The sequence below is a fragment of the Nomascus leucogenys genome, chromosome 21 (assembly GCF_006542625.1).
Source record: "Nomascus leucogenys isolate Asia chromosome 21, Asia_NLE_v1, whole genome shotgun sequence".
Classification (NCBI taxonomy): domain Eukaryota; kingdom Metazoa; phylum Chordata; class Mammalia; order Primates; family Hylobatidae; genus Nomascus; species Nomascus leucogenys.
Genome location: NC_044401.1, coordinates 67,450,049 through 67,468,273, shown reverse-complemented (window position 1 = coordinate 67,468,273; position 18,225 = coordinate 67,450,049). Strand labels below are relative to the sequence as shown.

Genomic DNA, 18,225 nt, shown 5'->3' with positions numbered 1-18,225 from the left:
TTTTCTGACCATGTATTCTGGGTCTGCATGTATTTACAATTAAGGCAAAAAATAAAGGTGGCAATGATAATAGAGAAAAGAGTTATTATATTATCCCGTTTACTTATCTCCCTGCTACCTGTGTCCCTTTTCTCCTGTTACCACTCCTGCATTTTTGGTTTTTGAATGCTATTCTCATCGGATGGATTCTGGCCCAGAATCTTCCTAGAGTCCCTGTTGCAGAGTCAAGTTCATGCCTCTGGGCCTGGTGTTCAGGGCCCTTTGCATTCTGAGTTTACGTACTAACTTTCAGCATTATTCCAAGCCATGAATTTCCCATTCCAGCCGCTCTAGTGTGTGTCACTCTTTCCCAGATGCTGTGCACATTACCCTCTGCCATACTGTTGCCTGGAGACAATAACCTGGCCATTCTACTCCCCTACCTCCAGCCTCACTTATTAAAATCACACCTAGCTCTTCAAAACTTAGCCCAACACCCTAGTAATCTAAGCTCAGAATTCTCTTTGCCTTTAACAAATTATTTCTCACAGGCAGACACACACACGCATGCACGCACGCACGCACAGTCCTGAGATCAGTGTCAATGTGGACTCATATTTTTTTAAATAAATATATAGGTACAGATAAGTAAAGAAGTAATTATGGATACTCAACACCTGTGAAAAAAGGAAAAGATAAAAATAAGAAAAAGAAGTAATTATGGATATGTATGTATACATGGGTTTGTATACATACATGTATTTCCTAGCTCTGTCCACTGTTAGGAGGCTAGAAGCAGTGACACCTGAGTAGCAGTGAACACACCTAGCACCTAAATATTGGTTTCTGAATTCCATCCTCCAGAGGAACCCAGGGCTCCTGGGAGAACTGTTCATTCCTGGCTGAAGGCAGGGAAAATCCCTGGAGTTAACCTTATGGTGCCAGAAAGTAAGGATGTGCTAAAAAATATTTTTTAATAATAAAAATAATTTTTAAAAGGAGGGGGCTCATATTGGAAGGGGTAGGATCCAACCTGAAAGAGCTCCAAATGACTTGAGCTGGAACAACTTGAGCAACAAAATAAATAATGATAGTATTTAATTATAACACTTAAAATAATTTTTCGTAAGTCCATACTAATCTAAATAAATAACTGAATTTAAAAAATAAATACATAACTGAATAAATAAATAAATAAATAAATAAATAAATAAATGGAGAAAAATCACACCTCTTCCTTATAGCAAATTCCAGTTAATACGTGTGGAAAGAATGAGGGAAATAGAAAATCCTTGTTAGAGCACCATAGTAATAATTACTGCAGGTAAGATCTACCTGTGAGTGCCAAAATTAAGGAGTGAAAGTTTAACCAGAAATATGATATTTGTATGATTTTTAAAGTATCTCCTCCAAAACATTTAGTAAAGAAAAAGGGGAAATCCTTAGTTTACTGCAGAGAATATTGTCAGACTCCAGCTTTGCCAAGCAGTCAAGACTGATATCACTTGGCCCGGTCAGCATCGTATATGCCCAGGCGTGTTTCATCTCTGTTCCTCCCAAGAAAGCATAACCTCAGTCTAAACATGAGAAAACATCAGACACCCAAATTGAGGGACTTTGTTCTAAGTAACCGGCCAGTGCTTTTCAAAGCTGTCCAGGTTATGAAAAAACAAGGAAAGGCTGAGAAATTGTTACAGATTGGAGGAGACTAAGGAGATGTGACAAATAAATTCAATGTTTGAATCTTGGAACTGAAAGAGGAGATTTGTGGAAAAACTGGTGACATCTGAATAAGTTCTTTAGTTTAGTTAATAGTATTTATACCAGGGTTAATTTCTTAGATTTGATTACTGTTCTCTTGTTACCTAAGATGTTAACACAAGAGAAAGCTGAGTGAAGAATATATGGGAACTCTCTGAACTTTTGATACCTCTTCTGTAAATTTAAAATGATCTCACAATAAAAAATTTAAAAACACAGCCGGACGCAGTGGGTGAAAATCAGCACAGTCAAGCAGCTTTGACAACACATTTTACCCAAAGATATGTGTGTTTGTGTGTGTATCAGAAGTGATGGATGCTTCAAAAAGGAAAAGGGGGAAAAAGGAGGACAGGGACCTGATATAATTACAGAAATTAGGTATTATCTTGGAATAACTTCTCAAAATGTATTTGGCTTAGGGAAGTGAAAATTTACAAAGATAAAAATGGGTGAATAAATAGAGTACACATAAAGCGATCTTTATTTTAACTGAAAAAATGCAGTAATGATATCTGTATTTCTCTTTTTCCTTTTTTTTTTTTTTTGTTGAGATAGGGTCTCCCCCTGTTGCCCAGGCTGGAGTGCAGTGGCATGAACATGGCTCACTCTAGACTTGATCTCCTGGGCTCAAGTGATCCTCCCTCCTCAGCCTCCCGAGTAGCTGGGACCACAGGCACGCCCCACCACGCCTGGCTAACTTTTTGTTTTTTTGTAGAGATGGGGTTTCACCATGTTGCCCAGGCTGGTCTGGAACTCCTGGCCTCAAGTGATCCTCCTGCCTTGGCCTCCCAAAGTGCTGGGATTACAGGCGTGATTATAGCAGCCAGCCTCTTTTTCCTTTTCTTTGTTATGATAAATAGAAATCACATAAAATGTACCATTTTAACCATATCTAAGTGTCCAGTTCTGTGGCGTTAAGGACAGACACACTGTTACGCTAAAATGTTTGCATCTTTCCGAACTGAAAGTAGTGTCTGTATTGCTTGCACCTTTCCATTGAGAGCATCATTTTTTTTTTTAAAGGTGGAGTCTTGCTATGTTTCCCAGACTGGTCTCAAACTCCTGGGCTCAAGCTGTCCTCCCATTTTGGCCTTCCAAAGTGCTGGGATTGCAGGTGTGAGCCACCATGCATGGCGGGGACCATCATTTCTTTAGTTATAATTTGATTTTTTATACATCAAGACTGTGACTTTCTGATTCTGTGTAGATTAATAGTTGATATTTTTATTATATTGAAGTCTTTTTGTTTGTTTGTTTAAAGACAGGGTCTCTTTCTGTCACCCAGGCTGGAGGGCAGTTGTGTGATCATAGTTCACTGCAGCCTCGACCTCCTGGGTTCAAGCAATCCTCCTGCCTCAGCCTCCCAAGTAGCTAGGACCACAGGCACATGTCACCACACCTGGATCTTTTTTTTTTTTTCTTTTTTGAGACTCTCTGGCTCTGTTGCCCAGGCTGGAGTGCAGTGACACAATCTCAGTTCACTGCAACCTCCAACTCCCAGGTTCAAGCGATTCTCCTGCTTCAGCCTCCCGAGCAGCTGGGATTACAGGCATGTGCCACCATGCCCAGCTAATATTTGTATTTTTAGTGGAGATGGGGTTTCACCATCTTGGCCAGGCTGGTCTTGAACTCCTGACCTCGAGTGATCCGCCCGCCTCAGCCTCCAAAAGTGCTGGGAGTACACCACACCCGGCCCCAGCTGTTTATTTTTTATGTATGTAGGTGATCTCTTGGCACAAAAAGAGTGTTTCTCTTTTTCTTCTGAAACTGTTCTTTGCTCTTCTCTGTTTCCACCTCCTGATTTAATCCTCTTTAATATTTCTTCTCTCTCCTGATTATCAGCAGGGTCATTTTCTAAAGGTTCCCTCTCTGAAATTCGCTTCTGCTTGAATCTGAATGACAACTTTGTCTTTGCTTCTATTCTTTTCCTCCCCTAGCTCCCTTTCTAGCCCTTTAGTTTGTAGGGCATTTTTGAAATGCATGAGAGGTAAGGAAGTGGAATGATGTGCATAGCAGCCTAGCTGTCTTGTCAACAGAGGCCTAGACAGTGACGTCCCAGACATGCAAGCAAAAGCAGGATATTCCTGTGATTGGCAGTGCAGTGGTTTTCCTTCATGAACTTGAGTCTTCTGCACTTCATTTGTTCACAGATCTTCTCATCACTTAGAACCTGAGCCTGTCCTTCTCTTCTACAATCAGCCTCGAAGCATATTTAAAATTACCGTGGTTATCCATCCTGGCTAACATGGTGAAACCCTGTCTCTACTAAAACTACAAAAAAAAAAAAAAAATTAGCCTGGCATGGTGGCGGGCTCCTGTAGTCCCTGCTACTTGAGAGGCTGAGGCAGGAGAATGGCGTGAACCTGGGAGGCGGAGCTTGCAGTGAGCTGAGATCGTGCCACTGCACTCCAGCCCGGGCGACTGAGCAAGACTCCATCTCAAAAAATAAAAAAATAAAAATAAAATAAAATATAATATAATTATAGTGGTTCTGAGCGAGCTCAACAGTTGAATTCCTTAGCTTGTGTGAATATTTATTGGACGCCTAGCATATATTATGTCAGGCATGGGCCAGGCACACAGACTTTAAGATGTTACCTAGATACGGAAGGTCCCAGCCCTCAAGGGGTTTCTATTCTAGTTAGAGGAGGCAAGCAACAAATGAGAAAATAATTTAACCAAAGGCCATTGACTGTGAGACATGACAGAAGGAAGGAAGTCGGGTGGTATGATGAAGAGAAAATGCAAGGAAGGAAGGGGGAGCCCTCTGGGAAAATCTTTCTAAGAAGGGATGAGTCAGACCTGAGTGTTGAAGAATAACAAGTGAAATGCTCTGCCTGGCATTTGGGAAGCATTTGGTGACACTTCACCAGCAGGTCTGGGAAGTTGCTTATCATAAACAGGAGGAGCTCCATGGGGCTTTACCTGCAGACTCAGGGAAAGAGGGCAGAATGTGCAGTTACTGCTAACTCACCTACATCAGCAGATATGATTGGGAAGCATTAGTTTTCACACTAATCACAGTTTTAATACTGTGATTAGTATTAAATCAATGTAGGCAATGATCAAAAACAAGAGTTCACAAACCTAGAAACTGACTAAAGCATCAGGGGCAGCACATGTATTTCATAATCAATAAAGATGCCATTTCTTTTGGCTGGGCATGGTGGCTCACACCTGTAATACCAGCACTTTTGGAGGTCAAGATGGGAGGGTTGCTTGAGCTCAGGAGTTTGAGATCAATCCGGGTAAGACAGCAAGACCTTGTCTCTACAAAAAAATTTTGAAATTAGCTAGGCATGGTGATACATGCCTGCGGTCCCAGCTACTCGAGAGGCTGAGATGGGAGGGTCACTTGAACCCAGGAAGTTGAGGCTACAGTGAGCCATGATTGTGACACTGCACTCCAGCCTAGGGGACAGAGCAAGACCTTGTCTGAAAAAAAAAAAAAAAAAGGATGTCATTTTTAAGTGCATTTGAGGGCTTTATCATCTTCATGAACTTAGGAAATGAAGTGAGAGAGGAGACATCCCAGTCGTAGAGAAGACTAAGCCATTCCAGAAGGCATGTCTTAGTTCAGGCTGCAAGAACACAAGACCATAAGTTAGGTAGCTTATAAACAACAGAAATTTACTTCTCAGTTCCAGAGGCTGTGAAGTCTAAGATAAAGGCACCAAAAGATTGATTCAGCATCTGTCTGGTGAGGACCTGCTTCCTGATTCATAGATGGTGCCTTCTCACCGTGTACTCCTGTGGTGGAAGGGGTGAGAGAGCTCTCTGAGGCCTCCTTTATAAGGGTGCTAATCCTATTCGTGAGGGGTCCACCCTTATAACCTTATCACCTTTTAGGACCCTACCTCTTAATACCATCACCTTGTGGGTTAGGATTTTAACATATGAACTTGGGGGAAACATAAACATTTAGTCCACGATAAGATGATTCCTTTGTTAAATTAGAAATGTATAGCTTTAATTTTGTTTTTATTTGTTTAAGAGACAGGTCTCCATCTGTTGCCTAGGCCTCTGTGCAGTGGTGTGATCATAACTCACTGAAGCTTCAAACTCCAGGGCTCAACCAATCTCCCACTTCAGCCTCCCAAGTAGCTAGGACTACAGGTGCACACTACCACACCCAGCTATTTTATTATTGTTATTACTATTATTGCAGAGATGAGGCCTTGCTACATGGCCCAGGCTGTTTTCAAACTCCTGGCCTCAAGCGATCCTCCCACCTCCTGCTCCCAAAGTGTCCGGTGAGCTAGCACATCTGGCCTATTGTTTCAATTTTGTGTTTTCTTTCTGACAGAGGGGACTTAAATATTTGTTCCTATCTAAGCAAAGACAAAGATAGAAACAAATATTTAAGAGCATCTCAGATAGAGAAGACCCTGGCTGTAGACGGGGAGACAATTAGGAGCTCATTGGCTTTCTATTAGGATTATTTAGCTCCCTATCCACTGCTGACTTTGACAGTAATAGAGCAATAATGAAAGGTGTAAGGCCCTGGAGCCAAAAAAAAAAAAACAAAAAATGGATTGTGCTACGCGGTGGAGGAACGTTGGTGACAGCCGACTAAGTTGGAGAGGTAGACGGCGTGTGCATATCCTATGGAGCCTTTCATAGACTATGGTACAGGTGTGACTGTTTGAAATGCAGTGAAGGCTGGGCACAATGGCTCACACCTGTAATCCCAGCACTTTGGGAGGTGGAGATGGGTGGATCACTTGAGGTCGGGAGTTCTAGACCAGCCTAGCCAACATGGTGAAACCTCACCTCTACTAAAGATGCAAAAAAGTAGCCAAGCGTGTTGGTGGGCGCCTGTGTTCCCAGCTACTCGGGAAGCTGAGGCAGGAGAATCGCTTGAACCCAGGAGGCGGAGGTTGCAGTGAGCCAAGGTCACACCATTGCACTTCCAGCCTGGGCGACAGGAGCAAAACTCCATCTCTAAAAAAAAGAAAGAAATGCAGTGAAAAGCCTTGGAGGGGTTTGAGGATGAAAGTAGGATCATCTATTGTAGGTTTATGTTTTTGTTTCAAAGCCCTCTGGACGTTGCATAACGATATAAGGATCAACCCATCAGGAAGGCGTAACCATCTCAAATGAGTGTACACCTAATAACAAAGCTTCCAGTTCCACGAAGCAAAAACATTCCTAGACAAATAGAGAAAAAGATAAATTCACAGAGTTGGAGATTCCAACATTCCTCTTTTAATAACTATCATTAGTGGGAAAATGAATAATGATTCCCTAATTATACCTGTTGATATAAATGAATTTGCAGTAACTCCACATTTCTCCATCCCTTTTTTTGTGTGTCTGGATGTAAAGCTCCATGGAGCTCGTGAAAACCAGTGAGGATATAGAAGACCTTGACAACACTATCAACCAAGTGACCTCATCAACAGCTATAGCATTTATGGACTACTCCACCCAGCAACTGCAGCATAAACTTTTTTTATCAAATGTACAGGGAACATTCACCAAGATAGGCCATATCCTGGGCCATAAAATAAGTCTCAGTCAATTCGAAAAGATGGCAATCCTGCAGTGTGCTCCCTGACTACAAGGGAGTTAACTTAGAAGTGGATAACAAAAAGATATCTGGAAAATTCCAAATATTTGGAAATTAAACAAGACACTTGTACAGAACTGATGGGTTGAAGAACAAGTCACAATGGAAATTAAAAATCCCGGGCCGGGTGCAGTGGCTCGCGCCTGTAATTGCAGCACTTTGGGAGGCCGAGGCGGGTGGATCACAAGGTCAGGAGATCAAGAGCATCCTGGCCAACATGGTGAAACCCCGTCTCTACTGAAAATACAAAAATTAGCTGGGCGTGGTGGTGGGCGCCTGTAATCCCAGCTACTGGGGAGGCTGAGGCAGGAGAATGGCTTGAATCCGGGAGGCGGAGGTTGTAGTGAGCCAAGATCACGCCACTGCACTCCAGCCTGGCGACAGAGCAAGATTCTGTCTAAAAAAAAAAAAAAAAAAAAATCCCTTTCACTGCTCTGTGAGGAGTAGATTGGAGGGGGCAGGTGCAGACACAGGGAGCCCAGGGAACAGAACTTTACAGAATTCTAGGAGAACTGTCATGGTGCCTTGGACTTCGGGCGAGGAAGCAGAGAAGGAGAGAAATGGACAGACTCACACATTTTGGAGGTAGAGCTTATGTGACTTGCTGAGGATTGGATGCGGGCAGCATGGGTAGGCGAGGAAGCAAGGATGACCTAGAGGTGTCTGGGTCAAGTCATTGAACATATCTCCCTGTTGCTCTCAGGATTAAGTCCAAATTTGTCAACACAGTTCCTGATCGGGCACCTGCTCACTTGGACAGTCTGATCTCTCGCCCCTCCTCCCACTGTAAACTCCAGCCCCGGAGCAACTGGCACTTCTCCCTTTGCCATGTCGTCTCTTTTCACATGCTCTTCCATGTTTGCCCTGCTCTCCACTTATTTATCTCTTAGCTTAGATGTCACTTCTGCTGGGAAGCTTTCCTTACTTTTCCTCCAGCCTGGCTTAGGGACTCTGCTTTGTGCTTCTGTGCTAACCTTCTCATCATCACTTTGCTTTGCACCTTTTCTGTCTCCCCCGTTAAAGCTCATGTGAACAGGGAATATGTATCATTCTTTCTTTTTCTTTTTTTTTTTTTTGAGATGGAGTCTTGCTCCGTCACCAGGCTGGAGTGCTGTGGGGCGATCTCGGCTGACTGCAACCTCCACCTCCCGGGTTCAGGCGATTCTCCTGCCTCAGCCTCCGGAGTAGCTGAGACCACAGGCACGCAACACCATGCCCAGCCAACTTTGTTTGTATTTTCAGTAGAGACGGGGTCTCACCACGTTGGCCAGGATGGTCTTGATGTCTTGACCTCGTGATCCTCCCCCGTTAGCCTCCCAAAGTGCTGGGACTACAGGCGTGAGCCACAGTGCCCGGCCTCATTCTTTCATTACTACTACCATAGCCAGTTGCTGGTTACCTGGGCTGTCAGTCAGGAAACCTAGCCCTCATGAGAGTGGGATGAGAATAAGATCACATAGCATTTATTGAGTCCTTGCTGTGTGTGTGCCAGGGGCTTCACACACATCTCATTTAATCATCCTGGCAGCATTATGAAATGGGTTATCCCATTTACAGGAAGAGGAAACTGAGACTTAGAAGGCTTAAGCAGGCCAGGCATGGTGGCTTATGCCTGTAATCCCAGCACTTTGGGAGGCCAAGGCAGGAGGATAACTTGAGCCCAGGAGTTCAAGACCAACCTGGCAACAAACCAAGAGCCTGTCTCTAGAAAAAAAAAAAACAAAAAAATTAGCGGCTGGGCACAGTGGCTTACACCTGTAATCCCAGGACTTTGGGAGGCTGAGGTGGGCGGATCACTTGAGGTCAGGAGTTCGAGACCAGCCTGGCCAACATGGTGAAACCTCGTCTCTAGTAAAAATACAAAAATTAGCAGGCCAGGTGCGGTGGCTCACGCTTGTAATCCCAGCTACTCCAGAGGTTGAGGCAGGAGAATCGCTTGAATCCAGGAGGCAGAGGTTGCAGTGAGCCGAGATCACGCCATTGCACTCCAGCCCAGGCGACACTGCGAGACTTCATCTCAAAAAAAGAAAAGAAAAGAAAAAATTAGCTGGCCGTGGTAACTCATGCCTGTGGTCCCAGCTACACAGGAGTCTGATATGAGAGGATCACTTGAGCCTAGGAGATCAAGGTTGAGTGAGCTATGATTGCACCACTGTACTCCAACCTGGGTGACAGAGTGAAACCCGGTCTAAAAAAAAAAAAATGGGCCAAAAGAGCTTGTTCAAGATCACATAGTTAATGGTGGAAATGGAATTTGAACGTAGGTAGTCAGATTTCAAACCTAAACGTTTTAACCACCAAGTCATACTGTCAAATTCAGACTAGAATTACAATAAATTGAAAATGAATTTGAAGGTGTACTGGTGAGCCCCTGATCATCTTGCTGCCCATGGCCAGGCTTTGGCTCACACTTGGTGCAGATGGCTGAGCAGGGTACACTGGAGGTGGGTTTCCAGGTTAGGGTAGTGCATGGAGCAGGAACAGGAAGATCCATTGCATTATAGCCAGCAGCATCGGGTACAGAGTGCTATTGTGTGCTGCCTTTTAACCCCGCCCCTTACTCTAAAAAAACAAAGGCCTCATTGCTAGTGCTGGCTAATTTCCATAAAGGAATTAGAATGGCTAATTTTATATCCTTTCGGTAAATATCCCACATCCCATTATAACATGGCCAACAATGATCCTCTTCAAATTAATACTAGCAGTAATTGCTGCAGAATTAGCCTCCAGAGATGCAATGTTATCAAAAAGTGATTTTTTTTTTTTGGTCTTTTGTTTTTTCAGATAAAGAGTAAAAAGTCCTTATGTACTTATTTTCAGTCAAGGTACTGAGTGGATCATATTAGGAAGGTTCAAAAACTTCATCGCGCTGCTTGACTCTGACTACATAAAAGGCTTTTTGTGGTTGACGCATGTTTTGAAGTGCTGTGAGCATTGATGCGAATGGTAACTAATTATACTTGACATTTTAAAAGCGAAAACACAGAGACTTCTTACAAAACCACTATTTATTGAGTACTTACTATGTGCCAGCCACTGTACTGAGTACTTTGTGGGTTTCGTTTCACTGCATCCTTGTAACAACCTGGCTGGGTGGGTAGACTGAGGAACTTGTCTGAAGTCACGAGGGTGGTACCTCAGGCTGCCAAGACTTGAACTCAGGAACACCAGACTCACGATTCTTAAGTGCTGTTTTCTCACATTTCTCTGAGATGTACCCTTAGGGCTACTTTTGTGTGTTCCTTTGAAATATGATCTACATACCAAAATGAGCATGCTGGAACTTTAAATGCTTAGTTTCAAAAGCAGCCAATGTACAGAATTCTTACTAATTTTGAAGTTAGAATCTTCAAATTCTGTTTTTTTGGGGTTTTTTTGTTGTTGTTTTCTTGTTTTGTTTCGTTTGTTTTTGAGGCAGTCTTACTCTGTCTCCCAGGCTGCAGTGCAGTGGCACGATCTCAGCTTACTGTAACCTCTGCCTCCCGGGTTCAAGGGATTCTCCTGCCTCAGCCTCCTGAAATTACAGGCACATGACACCGTGCCCAGCTTTTTTTTTTTTTTTTTTTTTTGAGACAGAGTCTCACTCTGTCACCTAGGCTGGAGTGCAGTGCCATCATTTCGGCTCACTGCAACCCTCACCTCCCGGGCTCAAGCAATTCTTGTACCTCAGCCTCTCGAGTATCTGGAATTACAGGCACACACCACAACCCCCGGCTGATTTTTGTATTTTTAATAGAGACAAGGGTTTCAGCATATTGGCCAGGCTGGTCTCAAACTCCTGACCTAAAGTGATCTGTCTGCCTCAGCCTCCCAGGCACCGTGCCTGGCTTAGAATCTTCAAATTCTTAAAATGGATGTTAAGATAATCTTCATTTATGAAATGGTAGATGATCAGTATTTTTAATTTCATTTTATTGGTTTGTAACATCCATTCCTCTAGTAGATGAAGAACAAAAGATAAATCCTGTGGCTAATTCTGTGGCCTTCAGAATTACTCAAGTCTGAAATTCCTTTGATACTTGTATCATGTAGCACCCATGTTCATCAATTTTAAATATTGGGGGTCCCAGTGGCATGTTATACTAGTCTGCTTTGGCTGCCGTAACAAAATACAAGACTGGGTGTGGCTGAAACAACAGAAATTTGTTTTCTCACGGCTCTGGAGGCTGGAAGTCTGAGATCAGGGTGTCAGCATGGTCAGGTTGTGGTGATGGAGCCTCTTCCTGGCTTGCAAATGGCCACCTTCTCCCTCTCTCCTCACATGGCAGAGAGAGAGAGAGAGCGCACTCTCTGGTGTCTCTTCTTATAAGGGCACTGATCCCATCTCGAGGGCCCTGTCCTTCTGACCTCAGCTAAACCCAATTATCTCCCAAAGGCCCCTTTCCAAAAGCCATCACATTGTGGGTTAGGACTTCAACATATGAATGTTGGGGACACAGACATTCAGTCCATAAGTGTTATGGTGTTGGGATGATGTTAGGCCAACGATCCAGGAAGATTCAAATCCTTCCTTGGTTAAGCTACCCCAAAGTTTGGGGAACAATAGCAAAACAAAGCAAATAATGCTACTACTAACTAAGGCTTTGAAATCTCAAATCACTCAGCAAAGCTCCGTAAAGCTAAGCAGTTCGCACAGGAGAACTAATTTACCTAAGGTGGCTTGAATCATCCAAGCAGAGGTTAGCAAACCACAGCCTGTGAGCCAGGAGTGGCTTTTACATTTCAAATGGTTGAAAAATCAAAAGAAGGATATTTTGTGATATCTGAAAATTATATGAAATTCAAACTTCTGTGTCCTGAAATAAACTTTTATTAGGACACACAGCCACTCTCTTATTATTATTATTATTATCATTATTATTATTATTTTGAGACAGAGTCTCTCTCTGTCGCACAGGCTGGAGTGCAGTGGTGTGATCTTGGCTCACTGCAACCTCTGCCTCCCAGGTTCAAGCAATCCTCCCACCTTAGCTCCCTGACTAGCTGGGACTATAGACGCATGCCACCATGCCTGGCTAATTTTCCTATTTTTGATAAAGGTGGGGTTTCACCATTTGCCCAGGCTGGTCTTGAACTCCTAGGCTCTAGCTATCTGCCCGCCTCGGCCTCCCAAAATGCTAGGATTGAAATTAGAATCTTCAAATTCTGTTGTTTTGAAGAAACTGCGCCCGGCCCACTCTCGTTGTTTATCTGTTATCAATGGCTGCTTTCATGTTACAACAGCAGATTTGAGGAGTTGCAACAGAGCCTGAAATATTTACTATCTGGCCCTTTAGAGGAAAAAGGTTGCCGCATGCTGATATACAAACAAAGCTAGCCAATGACTTGCATTGCCTAATCCCAAGACCAAATCTTAGCTAAAAATACATTTTAGGCGGGTCACAGTGACTCACGCGTGTGATCCCAGCACTTTGGGAGGCCAAGGTGGGAGGATCACTTGAGTCCAGGAGTTTAAGACCAGCCCAGACAACATAACAGCACCTCGTCTCCACAAATAATTTAAAAAGCCAGGCGTGGTGGTGCGTAGCTGTGGTCCTAGCTACTCGGGAGGCTGAGGTGGGAGGACCACTTGAGTCCAGGAGATTGAGAGTGCAGTGAGCCAAGAGCATGCCACCGCACTGCAACCTGGACAACAGAGCAAGACCCTCATCTGCAAACTATATTTTATTTTAAACTTTTTATTTTGAAATGGAGTCTCGCTCTGTTGCCAGGCTGGAGTGTAGTGGTGATATCTTGGTTCACTGCAACCTCCGCCCCCCCGGGTTCAAGCGATTCTTCTGCCTCAGCCTCCTGAGTAGGTGGGACTACAGGCACACACCACCACGCCCAGCTAATTTTTGTATTTTTAGTAGAGACGGGGTTTCACCATGTTGGCCAGGATGGTCTCGATCTCTTGACCTCGTGATCCGCCTGCCTTGGCCTCCCAAAGTGCTGGAATTACAGGCATGAGCCACTGCTCCCGGCCTGTGTCTCTGTGTGTGTGTGTGTGTGTGTGTGTGTGTGTGTGTTTATATTTATATATATTTATATTTATATATATTTTAAAAGATGCAGGGCCCCCGATTAACACTAGAAGAAATGGATCCAGAGACAGAGAGTATTTACCCCCAAGGATTGGTATGAGCTGCTTTAGAGGTTGTTCACTTCAGGTTGCAGTGAGCCGAGATCAGGCCACTTCTCTCCAGCCTGGGCGACAGAGTGAGACTCCATCTCAAAAATAAATAAAAATAAATAAATAAATAAATAAATAGAGATTGTCCACTTGAAGTTTTCTAATGCCACACTGGATGTTCCAAGGAAAACCTAAGAGAGAAAAACAAGTGGCCTTATTGGAAGATGGAAGAAGTGAGAGCCACAGTAATTTGCTGATGTTTTTGTTTTTTTGTAAGTTCAACCCTTATCAAATGTAGTCCAGGGTCCCAGAATTGGGCTAATCCAGACCAAGATTTATCTTCTTTTAAGTCTCTACCTCTTGATCGACACTCATTCCTCAAGTCAAAGGAGAAGGAAGGAATGGAAGCTAAGAGAGGTACCTTTCCAGAATTTAGTATGAATCAACAAAAGTTGGTAGCATTATTTACCTGTCAGGCTACTTCCTTTGTTTCTGACCTGTTTTCGTTTTGTTTTCTTCCCGCCTCTCCCCTTTACGCCCACTCCTTACACACAAAGGTGATTTTAAAGGATGTGGACTCACTTCTCTACGTGGACACGGATGTTCTCTTTCTGAGACCTGTCGATGACATCTGGAAGCTTCTGAGGCTGTTTAATTCCACCCAGCTTGCAGCCATGGCCCCTGAGCACGAAATCCCCAAGATTGGCTGGTACAGCCGCTTTGCTAGGCATCCTTTCTATGGCTCTGCAGGAGTTAATTCAGGAGTCATGTTAATGAATTTAACTCGGATAAGAAGTACCCAGTTCAAGGTAAACGAGTGCTTTAAAATTCCTTGTGACTGGGAGTTGGTCTTGTCAACAGTGGCATTCCCAGAGTGTCAATATGCTAATTTTGGAAATTGGGTGGCCTATAGGTGAGGATAAAAGGAACCAGAGAAAAGTATTTAGAAAATTACAGAATATTTGTTTATTCAGGAAAAGCTCAGATGGCAATGGAATTTAAAGCTTCAGCAAAGTTACCATTCAGGAATACAGTGTTGCATTTCTGAATTCCATAACGTTTGAACTCTTCATACCCAATGCTTCAAAGACTATGTAAAATTTCTTCAAATTACCCTAGGGATACATTTATATAAGTCCATGACAATATTTGTATAAGGATGTTCATGATCTCATCTTTTATCCTAGCAAAGAACTGGAAAGAACCTAAAAGAACATCAGTACAGAACTAGTCAAAAAAAAATTATCCTCCTGGCCAGGGGTGGTAGCTCACACTTGTAATCCCAGCACTTTGGAAGACCAAGGCAAGTGGATCACTTGAGGCCAGGAGTTTGAGACCAGCCTGACCAACATGGCAAAACCCCGTCTCTGCTAAAAACACAAAAATTAGCCAGGAATGATGGCGCACACCTGTAGTCCCAGCTATTCAGGAGGCTAAGGCAGGAGAATCGTGTGAACCCAGACAGCAGAGGTTGCAGTGAGCCAAGATCATGCCACTGTACTCCAGCCTGGTGACAGAGACTGTGATTATTTGTATGCCTTAGAAATTTCCAGAAGAGTTAATGGGGCATGGTGGCACGTGGCTGCAGCCTCAGCTACTTGGGAGGCTGAGATGGGAGGATCGCTTGAGCCCAGGAGGTCGAGGCTACATTAAAGCCACTGCACTTCACCCTAAACAACAGAGTGAGACCCTGTCTCTAAAAAAAGAAAGAAAGAAAGAAAAAGAAATGTCCAGAAGAATACCTAAGAGACCATTAATTGTTAATTGTGGATGCTTCTGGGGCAAGTGGGAATGGGATATAGGAGAAGAATATTTTTACTTTTTAATTTATATTTTTGTATGCTGTTTGAATAATTCAGTCTGTGAATATGTTACTTTTATTTTAAAAGTAAATCATTGTTTAAGATGAGGAAAGGTGTTTTTCCTTAAGATACCTGAACTCTGTTATCTGTATTTTGTTCCTTCACCTCACAGTGAGGAAATAAGCCTAAGAAAGATGTTCACCTAAGAAAGGTGAAGTAGAGTAGAGCATCCTGAAGTAGAGACTGCTGTTCAGAAAGACTTTGCCTCTTTCTTAGGTGTGGTGACTCACGCCTGTAATCCCAGCACTTTGGGAGGGAGGTGGGTCACTTGAGGTCAGGAGTTTGACAACAGCCTGGCCAACAGGGGGAAACCCCATCTCTACTGAAAATACAAAAAGTTAGCCCGGCGTCATGGCTTGCACCCATAGTCTCAGCTACTTGGGAGGCTAAGGCACAAGAATCGCTTGAACCCAGGAGGTGGAGGCTGTAGTAAGCCAAGATCGTGCCACTGCACTCCAGCCTGGGCGACAGAGCAAGACTCTGTCTCAAAACAAAAACAGAAACAAAAACAGGAAGGAAGGAAGGAAGGAAGGGAGGGAGGGAGGGAGGGAGGTAGGGAGAGAGGGAGAGCGAGGGAGGGAAGAGAAGAAAGTAAGGAGTTCAATTCCAGGAAGGAAGGAAGGAAGGGAGGGAGGGAGGGAGGGGAAAGGAGGGAGGGAAAAGAAGAAAGGAAGGGGTTCAATTCCAGGCATGGTTTTCTGAGTAGAAACCATAGGTTCAACTATCAGTCCCTGGTCCATCTAGTATCCGTGTGTACAGCTGACAAAAGCGATGCAATCAACAGCCCAAATTTTGCTTTGTTCTGTGACCTGAGAATAGCAGGACCTCTCCTGTATTTCTTTCCCTCCTCTGAAGGGAAGAAAACCAGTCCCTTTACATTGTTTCTCAGTGGACAAAATGTATTTGCTTTGCTTCAGCTGTTCTGATGGTTTTCTTTTTTCCAGAACAGCATGATTCCAACAGGCCTGGCTTGGGAGGACATGTTGTACCCTCTGTACCAGAAGTACAAGAATGCCATCACGTGGGGAGACCAAGATTTATTAAATATTATTTTTTATTTCAATCCAGGTAGGTTATCTTTGGAGAATGCCTTTTGTGTAGGAGTACACTCAGCACGCCCCACGGAGCACATTCCATGCCCGGGTTGCTATTGACTAGGCTTGAATTGTGCACAGAGGAGCCTGTGTTCTCCAGTGAAGTTTGCCCTTTCATCCGCCCCCCTGGGTATCTGATGGAGGCGGTGCCTTGCACTACTGACACAAAAGGCCAAATGTTGAAACTTCCAACACTGGACTCATTTTTAGAGGGTATCTTTTAGATTTTGCTATACCATTCTTCTAAGAAGTGCAGTTAAAATTGATGTGAGGCGCGAAACTAAATGGAAATATATAATCTAGGCAGGAGACCCTGTGGCCTGAACAATTGCTAGATTGAAGAGAATTGATTCTCAGGGTCCTTGGAGTTCAGGAACATATTCAGGGTCAAAACATCCTAGAAAAAGAACTCAGATCCCTAAATCCCTTTTGCTTTTCATCTGGGGCAAAAGAAATTCTTTTTATATTGTTAGGTGGATGATTTGGTGGGGTAGAGGGAAAAAGGGAGATGAAAATTTCTGGTCTGTGTGTTTATATTAACACGTAAAGCTAATAAAATTCTTTTTTCTTCTTCCTTGTTAAAACTTTATTCTTATTAAAAATTAAAACTCCTGGGCACAGTGGCTCACACCTGTAATCCCAGCACTTTGGGAGGCCGAGTTGGGCGGATCACTTGAGGTCGAGAGTTTGAGACCAGCCTACCCAACATGGTGAAACCCCGTCTCTACTAAAAATACAAAAAAATTAGCCAGATGTGGTGGTAGGCACCTGTAATCCCAGCTACTGGGAGGCTGAGGCAGGAGAATCACTTGAACCCGGGAGGTGGAGGTTGCAGTGAGCCAAGATTGCTCCACTGCACTCCAGCCTGGGCAACAGAGCGAGACTCTGTCTCAAAAAAAAAAAAAAATTAAAACTATGTTTTCTTCTTGAGAGAGATCTTTGGGCAAAAAAAGCAAACCTTGCCCTACCCTTTTCAGGCCTTTCCTTTTGATTTAAAAATCCTGAAGTAGAGACTGCTGTTCAGAAAGACTTTGCCTATGTTTGTTTGTATGTCACCCTTGTAACACATACTGTGTACCTTTTAAAAAAAAAATTCTGGAATAAAAATCAATTTCATATGTCTTTGGATCAAAAAGGATCAAATCCTCAAAAAGAAAAAAAAGCAGGTTGATACAGAGTTTCTTGGAAAGATTCCCAATACTAATTTAGTAGAGGAAAGGGGAATGTCTTAGCTGTTCACTTGTGGCTTTTTTTTTTTTTTTTTTTTTTGAGACAGAGTCTGGCTCTGTCGCCCAGGCTGGAGTGCAGTGGCACGATCTCAGCTCACTGCAATCTCTGCCTCCTGGGTTCCAGCAATTCTTCTGCCTCAGCCTCCCAAGTAGCGGAGATTACAGGAGCGTGCCCCTATGCCTGGCTGATTTTTGTATTTTTTGTAGAGGTGGGGTTTCCCCATGTTGGCCAGGCTGGTCTCGAAATCCTGACCTCAGGTGATCTGCCCACCTCCTCCTCCCAAAGTGCTGGGATTGTAGGCATCAGCCACGGTGCCCAGGCTTTTTTTTTTTTTTTTTTCTTAATGAGATGAAGTCTCACTCTGTCTCGCAGGCTGGTGTGCAGTGGTGCAATTATGGCTCACTGTAGCCTTGACCTCCTGGGCTCAAGTGATCCTCCCACGTCAGCCTCCCAAGTAGCTGGGACTACAGGTGTGCATCACCACACCCAGCTTTTTTTTTTTTTTTTTTTTTTTTTTTGAGAGGGAGTCTTGCTCTGTCCCCTAGGCTGGAGTGCAGTGGCATGATCTCGGCTCACTACAACTTCTGCCTCCCAGGTTCAAGCAATTCTCCTGCC

At 43.7% G+C, this 18,225-nt stretch overlaps 1 protein-coding gene across 1 annotated transcript in view; it reads left to right on the top strand.

Moving 5' to 3' along the window:
• Positions 1-18,225, top strand: part of GXYLT2 (glucoside xylosyltransferase 2) — an 87,186-nt gene that overhangs the window by 51,262 nt on the left and 17,699 nt on the right. The window contains exons 4-5 of the mRNA XM_003264899.4: positions 13,982-14,233; positions 16,231-16,354. Of these exons, the coding sequence (XP_003264947.1) occupies positions 13,982-14,233; positions 16,231-16,354 (376 nt within the window). The remainder of the gene's footprint in view (positions 1-13,981; positions 14,234-16,230; positions 16,355-18,225) is intronic.